Source organism: Poecilia latipinna, unplaced genomic scaffold, assembly GCF_001443285.1.
Source record: "Poecilia latipinna isolate Pla-1442-1.1 unplaced genomic scaffold, P_latipinna-1.0 Scaffold42, whole genome shotgun sequence".
Classification (NCBI taxonomy): Eukaryota; Metazoa; Chordata; class Actinopteri; order Cyprinodontiformes; family Poeciliidae; genus Poecilia; species Poecilia latipinna.
Window position 1 is genome coordinate 825,796 of NW_015112658.1, and position 10,786 is coordinate 836,581.

Below are 10,786 nucleotides of genomic sequence, written 5' to 3' on the forward strand. Positions count from 1 at the left end.
CTGCCGGGGGGTGGGGGGGCTGTCAAGGTCCCCACCAAAACTTAGACCGAACCTACGCCCTTGGCAGTATCAGAGCTTAATGATGCCACAGCCTTAGAAGGTTTTACTGAGATGGTTTTTAGCCTGTAGTTTTCAAAAGACGGTGAGAGGATGTTTACAGGGAGGGGGTGGGGGGGTCTCTGTATTTGAAAGTATTCTTTAAGATGCCTCCAAAATTAGTTTATATTCTGGAACAACGTGATTGATAAGAAATGCAGGATAACATTGACGCTGCTAAAAAGGGATCTAATTTTTCCTTTTTTTAACTGTAGTTTGCTTTTTTTCTCACTCTTAAATGTTTCAGATTGTCAAACTAATTTTTAACATCACATGAATATAGCCTGAATTGATACAAAAAGCTGATTTCAAATCATGATCTGTTTTAATAATGGAGGGGGGAAAAAAGCTGCCCAAACTAATGGCCTTGTATTACAGCTTAATAAGCTATAATTATGCCTTTTTATAAACTTTCCTCCTATGCTAATTGCCCCCGAAGGCCCAAATTGTCACTTGATGCAAACCTGCAGTTGGTAGTGGTGCCACCCGAGTGGCCCGCTATGAGGGACGTGGTCTTGCGCATGCCTCTGGCAGGGGGGACCACACCTTCTTCTGCGTGGGTGCGCGGCACTGAGCTGGCGCGGGTGGAGACGAGCAGACGCTCAGGGTGGTCCTCGCTCCGGCTGCGGCGGAGGTGACTGCGGCTGGGGTCACTGAAGCTGCGGCCCTTCAGCCTGCTCATCAGGCTCTGGGAGACCACCTCGTCGAAACGCTCCCGGTGCTTTTTGGGAATGAAGATCCTGGCAAACATTGCGGAACCACACGCACAAAAAATAAATAAATAAATAAATAAACAATCACAAACTGACTGGGGAAAAGCTCACTTTATCGTTTCGACACAAATCCCCTCTTAAGTCCAAGTTACTGCAAACGGATCACTCCAGGGCTTCATGAGAAACAGATCAGTCCACATGCTTTACAGAAGGAAGGAAACTGGTCCAACATTTGAGTAAGAGTGCCTGTGCTTGCAGGAGGGGAGCTTTGTCGTGAGATCACAGCAGCTGTAGGTAAGAGCGCTCAGAATCGGTGACAGCTCACAGCTATTAAACAAAAAAGGAGGGAGCTCGGTGAATGAGCTACCTCTGGGAGACAGCACTGCACTCCTCCCTTATGGTGTTTTTCCTCCTCTTATTATTCAACATTTGGCTCCTCTTAAAGAAGAGAAAACTAATAACTGAAGCAATAAGAGTGCATTACAGTCTGTGATTTTTGGTGCTTCTGTGAGCCAACTCGTATCTTTCCTGTGCAGCAAAAGGGTATTCTATAAAATATGGGTTATAGAATGGAAAGAGATAAGAGACGTTTGCAACTAATTATTTCCAATACAGAACGAAGCTTAGTGAAGGAACCATATTGTTCAGATCAAATTTAAGACAGTTTCCTCCCTGCAGGACAGTTTATCATCTCCCGACAGCTGAAATAAAGCAAAGTTTCTTGCAAACGGATTCAAGGTCAAGTGAAGTCTGCTTCCATTAAACGTCTCCAACGCTCAGTTGTGTGCTGCATGGGTTTTCCTTGAGCAGTTACCTGCAAGGGAATTAACAACATGTAACAAAATGAGAGAAATAGATGAAGAATTACCACAAACTGTGATGAGAAGTGGTTTAGGGCGTATATGTTTTCAGTAAATGAAGGGCAAACACTCCTTATTAGTTCTTTTTATCTCTGCGTGCTATCTTTCCTGTCCCACCTGAAAAATTGTGCTGCTTCGATCATAAAAGCAACTCGCTCTCCTCTTCTATCTGTGTCTCTTTGTCTCTTGGGTGCTTCAGATGTGCAGAGGAGGAAAGAGAGCTTTTGGTTTTGCATTAATTCCAGTGTGCCTCCATTATACACGGCACAACTCATTATTCAGGCTCAGCAATTAAGTAGAAATCTCTAAACGAGTATTTCTGAAAACTTTGTGATAAATTAAATATGTTCTCTCCAGAGATGCAGCTGATTTTGAGCTTGATTACCTCTTATCTGTAATAGCACAGAAACATAAAAGTAAGACATTTTCCTTATCAGTGTACCCACCATTCATAACTACATACAGATTACAGCAACACTCTTCAGTGTGGAATCTGTTACAATGTGGAGAAGACACAAAGTTAGCCATTTTGTTGTGACATGTTTAAAATGAAGTCAGAGGACCTACAGAGATGTTTAAAGTTATTCCGGCTGCAACGCAGTGAGAGAAAGCAAGACTTAAAACAGATGTCTGAAGGTTTACAGTAAATGTTATCTGTTTGAGCTTTCAACTTTTTCTGTTGTGGAAGATGCTGGTCATTGAAATGATGAACTAAAAGGGTTTCTATTTGTGTCAAGATGACAAGAAAAAATATTTTGACTGCAGTTCTTATATCTTCTGTTGTTAAAGAGAAATAAAACTAACATGTTTCCCCTCTTTAGGTATTTTTAACAACACAAAATCTCATTTTCAGTCAAATCTAGAAGATTTATGCAAATAGGCATACACTAACAGACAACGTTGATCACCAGTTCTAAAAGGTCACTTAAAACTGAGCATCATCATCAAAAAAATAAATAAATAAATAAAAAATCCCACTGTGAAACACAGTGGTGACACGAAGACGCTTTTGCCAGACAGAATGGGCAAATATTACTAAGTTAAGATAAGGGATTCTGATAGAGTTCTACCATAAAATATGGACTGGATAGTTCCAAAATTTTGATTGTTGTGCTTTTACTGCTCCTGTCAGATGAGGTCAACACATCCATCCTATGATCACCTATAAGCAAAAAGCTTTCCTGCAACTTCTGCAATTTTCTCCTTCCACACTTTCTGTCAGTCTGTAGACTCACAACGTCAAATACAATCATCGAGGGAATCCTTAAATAACTGCTGATTCACGAGGGTATTTTTTTTTCCAGCTGATTGACAGCTACAGTCTTCTCAGCCTCACTCAGCAGCCGACAGGCTCACTATAATTACACACGGCATTTTTAGGATGTAATTTGCAATAGGTACCGTTTGACAATTGCAGGATAATGCTCTCTGTTGTGTGAAAGCAAAACCTTGTAAATTATAAACTAAGAGAGATCGTGTAAGTAGGCGACAGTGATTAAGTGTTTTGTGCACGCTTGCAGAAAAACAGTCAACACTTCCCCCGATGGGCTAGTCATCTGTCACACCCTGCTACGAGTCCATCTTCATGACCTGTTTTTATATAATAACAGGAAGTTTTCTTGATCTCAGTGAAAGACGCATTTGAAGGGACACAAGCTGCTGAATCTGAAGGAACCACGGAGGCCGAAAGAGAGACAGCAGAGAACCGGAGATCTTTCTAGGCCAGGGTCATGTAACTATTGGAAATATATCTGTGGCGCCTGTAGTTTACAGTTTATTTAGGCCATGTAACTTTCCTGAAAAAAATATCACTGCTGTCAAATCATTGGTTAAATGATGGACAGGTTGAAAGAAACTGAATGAGTTCATTTAATTGGGTGAATTCATTTCTTCATCTTGCTCAAAGTACTGAACCTTGCTCTACCTTTTTTACTGAAAATGTAAAATTGCTGCAACAACAAATTATAATGTCTGGTTTCATGATTAACTAATGCTATGTTTCTATTAACTTTGTTAAAAAGCATTAAATTGGAAAAATAAACATTCAACCTTGATCATGTAAAATGGTTATCCAATAGACATTTCAAAAGCATAAAAAAAGTTATTTCTGTTCTACCATTACAAACACAAATGTCGAGTTTGCTAAATGTTTTTTTGTGCCTTGGTTGGATTAGACAAGGATTATGTTTGTAGACAGCAAACAATCATAAGGTGGGTTCAGTGTGAAATGAAGGATAAATATGCAGAAGTGTGTTCTCTGTTAAATGTGGCAGAGGATCTGTGATGCTGCAGGCCGGTTTCTCTTCCAGAGAATTTGAGAACATTTTGTTGTTATTAAGTATTAAAATCAGGGCTGCTAATAAATTAGAAGTATGAAACTAAGGAAGTTGACTTGTACGTTTTGATTTGACCTGAAAAAATATCCCTTTTAAACGTTAGTGAATTTTCTCACTAAAGTTGGATGTAGGCTCCGGGATGCCCTAAATTATAAGGAGGCCGAGAAGAGTCTATAATTGGGTCTGAGGGAGGGGTGGATCAAGGACACAATGCACAGAGGGATGAATGACAACTGCAATCAGCTGGGAAGCACATTGCAAGACCAATTATTAGCAGACCCACTTCTGATCAGCCAGTTTGTCAGCTGGGCCAGGCATGAGTGTGCATATGAATGGCACATTATAAAATATGTGTTGAAAGATGTCAATCCTAAGGAGTGGAAATAACAATAAAAAATTTTTTCAAAGTAAAAAGATCAGAACTTTTTCTATTTTAGAGTTTTTCTAGAATGACTAAGTTTTCTTCCTGCAGATTTAAAAACACTAAATGCTTTCAGGTATACACAGAAGTGTGAAATGCATCATCAAAACATGCTTAATTAATGTCATTGGAGAACAGTAGTCAGCTAACCTCAAATACACCCCACAACAAAGCATTAAAAAAAGCACAGTCGACATTTCTGAGATCAAAGTAAAAGCCGCCATACCTAAAGTGTCTAGAAAGGCTCCTGTCCCTTCCCATGGCTCCTCGGGGCTATGAGGAAGTGCTTGAATTTAGTCGAGCAACGCAAATGCCTCGTCCTTATCACGGTGGCTCTCCATGCAGTTGGAACAACTCTCCCGGACAAAGGAGGAGGATAAGGCAAAGGAGAAATGGGAAGATGTCCTGGATCTGAAAAGCACTCGCTGCAGGTTTGGGAAGCAGCCAAATGAAGAAAGAGAGAAGCTGGGACTCAGGGAGGAAGAAAACCAGAAGAGTGGCTGTAGTTCACATCCTTCCAAACCTCCAAAACTTCCTCATCCAGCATCTTCAGCTGTTCTCCAACTTCATGTCGGGGGAAGCTCTCTTTACGTTGTCCCATTTTTAGGTGCTCTAACTGAAAGGCAAGGGTCAGGATCAACACAGGTTGACCCTCTCGCTAACAGCTGAAAGCTAATCCTCCCCATTAGGTTGTCCATCATTCCGCAGTCAGAGGTAGTAAGTGACAAATCATCCAGCCCCTCAGAGGAGGAAGGAAAGAATGAGATGAACAGAAGTGGGGAGGGAGAGATGAAAGAAGTGGAAAAGAGAAAGTCATCCCTGTGGACTTTCGTAGGCAGGTCGGCACAATGACTGAATCAGTGCAGGAAACAGTAACATTCGCAATCAGACACACAGGAGTGTTGATAGATTTCTCTGCCTCTTCATTCTGTTAAATGCAATCACATTTTTTGAAAAGAAAGGAATGAAAAAACAAACATTTGGTGTGCTTTGGATGTATCCATAATCCCAACGCAGAGATTTGATGCATTTTGCAAAAACTGCTTTCCTCGAAGGGTACTTCAAAATTTTTTTAGATGTAGTCATAACAACCTTCTATCATGTGTTGATGGCTTCTCCTCGAGTCTCAGAACGTGGTTTAGAAACCGACTGTCTACACAATAATCTGAGTGTCTCTTCTGTCTTAAATCATGAATCTGAGTTTCTCAGATTACTCCAAGTCCTCTTATGATCAGACAATAAGCCGCTGTGACATCGTCTTCCTTGAAATCCCTTACGACCTCAAGCTGAGTTCTGACTCTGACAGAAAGCAAAGCAGAGCCGGGGAACACACGAAGAAGCTTTGTCCAACTTGACTGCCCTCAAGACATTCAGTTGTAATAAATGGCTAAAGTTTTTCTTCATGTTGACACTTTTTGCTTTGTCCCCTGGCCTCTATTCCCTGGATGTGTTCATCATCGCTCCAGCAACCCAGTGTTTCTTGTTTATTTACATTTTTTAAAGGAAGTTGTTTCATGGGAGGAAATAAAAAAAATCAGTCTTAATGATTTTTATTAAATTTTTAATCTGATTTATATATAAACATTACTATAGTTTATTGTAACTTGTCAACATGACACCACATATAGACGCACTGTCAGAATAAAGCATAAATTTCCTTATATATATTCATGAAATTTATCGCAAGATAATGAAACTATATTAGAAAAGCTCCTAGATTTTTCAAGCTTGCCTCCTTTGCCACTGCAGATACCCTAAGCTGTACGAGTCCAATGATCGGTGACCTTTGAGCTCAGCCACAATTTAAGAATTGACACCAGCGAGTGACTCAGAAACCTAAAAGAGAATTTATTCAAAGAAGTAGGCTGCTTAAAAATAGAAAACATCCTGTGGGAGGTAGCGGCAGACGGAGCACAGCACGGCCCAGCTGGTCAGGCCATATGAGACATGAAAACAAAAAGTAAAACTTCATATAAGCTGTTAAACACACCTCACATCTTTTGATACGAGACCTCCTGCAGAGGTCGACGGGAGAGCTTTGACAGCTGTGTGCAGATCGCGTCAATGAAGACTGTCACAGCGAGAGACAGCGATTGAGGGGAAGATGTTGACAGACCGTGATGCACGGCTACGGATAGGCGACAGCGTGGAAAATAAGAGAGCGATCCGGTGACGACAACAGACACCTAAAACTTACATCCCAGGCACTCAGATGGTGATGAAGCACCCCAATAATCTTTAATTCACTACCCTGGAGTTGGGTTATTTGATCTACTGGGGAGTAATTTGTAGATTTAATCAGACACAGCATATTGAGACTATCAAGTTGACAGATCTGCGATGCGGTGCTGTGATGCAGAAGAGCTGTAACCAAATTTTGGCATTACTTTATCTGACTGTTCAAACTGACAATAAATTATTTACCTCAGTTTAGTGTGTTAGCAGTGGTGATATTTTACCAGTTTAGCATGCTTAGAAATTTTCCTTTAAAGACAGATTTTCATCAAAGTTGGAGGTTCTCATCAGACTCATTAAGACTTAAAGAGACCTTTGCATCGCAGTCTTAGCAGAATAATCTATTAGCTTGGAAAGTCTTTCCCAACAGGAGCAAAATTTGGTGTGACTTTTCCAATGAAGACAAATCTGACAGTCATTATAAGTTTTACCATGTATCTTTTTAAATGGAGTTAATGATTAAGTTCTTTCACTATCACAGTATCCTGGTTAAAAGCTTGCGTGTTTAAATCTGTCTCCTTCCTGGACAAATCCATTAACACAGCTGTTGCTCCCACTTTGTGTTTTTCTTTCATTGACGGTAACCCAGTGACAACCCTGCAAATCTGTGTTTAAATCTATCTCTTTGCTTACTGTATTCATTGTCAAAGTTATTACTGCAATTAACCATGACTAGTCACTTTGTTTTTATTTCCCATAGTTAAGTACTGCTGGCTGATAACATCTTTGTTTAGCTGTGTCTTTTTCCTGGAAGAATTAATCAATACATCCATTAATGCCATTGACTATAGGCACTTTCAGATCACTGTACAGTAATAAACACACTATCACTAATACTCCTTTACCGACTGCTTTTTCATGGACATCAAGCATGTCAACCCAGCGAGAATATGAGCTGTTTGTGCTTTTATATCATGCAGCTGAGATTGCTGAACCAAAGGCCTTGAGTTCACAGCATTAATGAGAACTATACGTGCCAAAAATGTCTGAGTGGCCTGTTGCTGCCATTAACTCTGCGTCATCTTTAATTACATAAAAAGTAACCCTGGACCAGTCATTTTGTGGAGTTTTTGTCAACCCACCATAACATGGTTACAGCGTAGGTTTGTTCCTGTAAGAAGCTAGTCGTCCTTCTCTAATGGACGTGATCAGACCTGTGCGTGCCTTGAATTGATATCAGTGTGAAATTTTTACTGTGTGAATAAACTGAATGGATTGGAAAAACAAGATGAAAAATTGGGGAGTGTGCATATTCATCTCTCTTAAAAAGCTGTGTGATCATCTTCTCTGTAAATTTCAAGAAAATCTCAGGTATAAAGTGATTAACAAATCAACACATCCTCCCCAGTCTCACGTTTTTAAGTAAACAAGCAGACCTGAAAGATGCCTTTAAAATGTGTAAGTAGCCCCCAAGAAACTGAGTTTTTTTTCATCCTAAGCATTTTTCTAAATACGATTTGGAGGAAACAATGTACATCAACACAACATCCTGAGGCAAGGCTGGTGGGCAGCCTGGAAGCCCAACCCCCTGCAGACTACAGATCTCCTGAGTTTCTACTGGGAAAGTTTGCTCATTTGGAGCATTTAGCAAAATCTGCACACCCTGTTTGAAATTGGGACAACTGGGACAAACACATGCACCGGGGAGAAGATGGCTCATTAGTTCCTGCCCATTTGAACAAAACAAACCTACTCACAATTCTTTTCAGAACTAAAATATCTGGATATACTTTTGATTTCTCTACAGATGGTCTGGGTCTCACATAGGGAGAGTTTCTGTATGTTCTACTCCATGTGCCAAAAAAAAAAACAGCCAAAGAGAAAAAAACAGGGAGGGAAAAAAAAAATCCCAGCACCACTTATGCATAATTAAATCATATGCAAAACGAAGAATGGAAAGAATATTCACAGGCAGCTTTATGATGAAGAGGATAGCACATTGTGAGACACTGACATACAACAACCACTATGTCCTCTAGCTCAAGACAGAAATGGATTACCCTCTTAAAAAAAAAAAATCAGCCATAAAAATAGCAATAAAGGCTTTTTTTTAAATGACAAGCCACAAACTGCCTCATGAACAGAGAGCTTAGACAGCAAACTTCACCACGGGTTGCATTTAGCAGCTTGAAAAACTGAAACCAAGCCACGCCAAACTGTTTTCCAGCACTCACCTGAGGCAGCAGTCCATAATTTCCCTCAGCAAGGAACTTCAAAGCGAGTATGTCTGCATGTGTGTGTGTGAGGAGCATCTGCATGATTCCCTGCATTCAAGCACCAGCAGCAAACTGGCTGCAGCAGCTATGAGCTGTCTGCTGAGGAGGGAATATGAACATCCAGTGATGAGATCCACAAAAATAATAAAATAATTTAAAAAAAGAAGAAAACAGATTGAGCGTTTCACAGAGCAAGAATCTCAGCTGACAGGGAGACACAGGGAAGAAAGAAATCAACTGAGAGAAAGTCAAAGTGAGAGCGAAGAAGACGGAGTGAGGCGAAGTGACACACACAAACACACGCACGCACACACACACACACACACACACACACACAAAAAACTGCAAACGTGAGCAGCGGTGTTGTGTTTAGGGGGTTTGGTTTTCTAATCAGTGCTGAGGAAGAAGAAATGCAATACACGGCAGAGATTTTCTAATCATATTGTACAGTTCCCGAAAGGTGAGAACGGATGGGTGACATTCAAGCATACGAGGATCAGAGTGAGTGGTTGATATTTGGGCAAACTCATCCATTGGAGAGCTTGATTTCCCAGTCAAATCACGAAGGGGTGGAGTGGGTCTAAATTATTTATTTCTTTGTGGATTTAAGCGGGCTTTGCTGCCTCAGTGAGCTCCACTGTCATGTAAGTCTATACTATTATGGGAAGCACTATGCTAGACAGTTCAGGAGTTTGAAGCTAGAGACAACAGAACATCCCTCAGTTTGGTTTGTTGGAAATGTTTCTGGCATTTTATTCACTTCACAGTCAATTGATTATTTGTTCACAAAAACAGTGGATTGGCTGGAAAGAAATCCACCATTAGAGGAATCTGTATGTTTTTGTCACATGTTTACAACCAAAACCGTTTTTGCTTTACTCGTGCAAACTATTCCCAATAAATGAAGCTGGGTTGAAAATCTAATTTTTGTCCTGCTATGTTTTAGTTGTGCACATTTTATATTATAAAGCATGGCTTTCATGGAACGACTGGGCAGTTATTACAGCATAACTCTTTTTGAATGTGAAAGAAAAGCATTACTGGTGATCCTCGTATGATTGCTGCCCAGGGCGAGTCCTTTCTTCTGCCTCCCCACACACAACCCAACAAACACCCAATCCAATCCAATCAATTTTGCCCCATACAGATGGACAGAAAAACACAGAGACAATCAGAAGTTTACCTTCACTCATCTATGAATTAAAGAATATTTCATTGTCGTGGACTTTTAATGGTGCATTTGAATAGTTAGAACCTTAGTTCTGTTCTGGCTTCACAACTGTACATATGCTGACACCTTTTGTTAAAACCTCAGTTCAAAAAAGGATGGCAACTCAACCTTTTTTTTTTCCCCCGAAAAGATCTCAAAGGCAAAATTAGGGTTATGTTTAGGTTAGGTTTATAGGACATGTAAGCTAAGAATTTACAAACCAGTAAAGGAATGAAGGAATAAAAGAAGTGGAGGCCGACAATTATGCCTCCAGCCAGACATTTGAGTTTTTGAGAGGCGTGGGGGGGGGTGGGGGGCGCCCAGCCAAGTGCAGAGGGGGAGGGAGCTAGGGGTGCTTGAGCACCTGCCCCTTTTGCTCCTTGCCCCCAAGTGCCCTTTTGGTCCAATTTTTTATTTTTTTATTATTATTTTTTTATTTCCGAAGCCCTCTTCTGACACATAATAACATGTACTAAAATTATTTGTTTTTTTGTTGGGGGATTTTTGTACAACATAATAAGCCGGTCACCTTGTTACCTTTGACCTTTTGCCCGTGACGCATGACGCAGTTGCCTCTCCCGCAGTGAGATAAGGCGGCTAACTGGAGCTCAACATAGCGAACTTTCCAGATTACAGTACAGTTTTTGTTGAATTAAAAAGAAAAAAAAACAAACGTTTTTGGTGAATAAAGTGGAGTAG

General features: G+C 40.4%; 1 protein-coding gene across 5 annotated transcripts in view; it reads right to left on the minus strand.

Moving 5' to 3' along the window:
• The window catches only part of grid2ipa (glutamate receptor, ionotropic, delta 2 (Grid2) interacting protein, a), a 47,871-nt gene that overhangs the window by 20,749 nt on the left and 16,336 nt on the right, over positions 1–10,786 (minus strand). For 3 of the 5 annotated variants that reach the window (XM_015048498.1, XM_015048492.1, XM_015048485.1), the window contains exon 5: positions 561–836. In XM_015048498.1, coding sequence (XP_014903984.1) covers positions 561–836 — 276 coding nt within the window. Of the gene's footprint in view, positions 1–560; positions 837–4,652; positions 5,223–8,835; positions 9,119–10,786 lie in introns of those variants that run through there. The other 2 variants (XM_015048512.1, XM_015048506.1) reach the window with 2 other exon arrangements.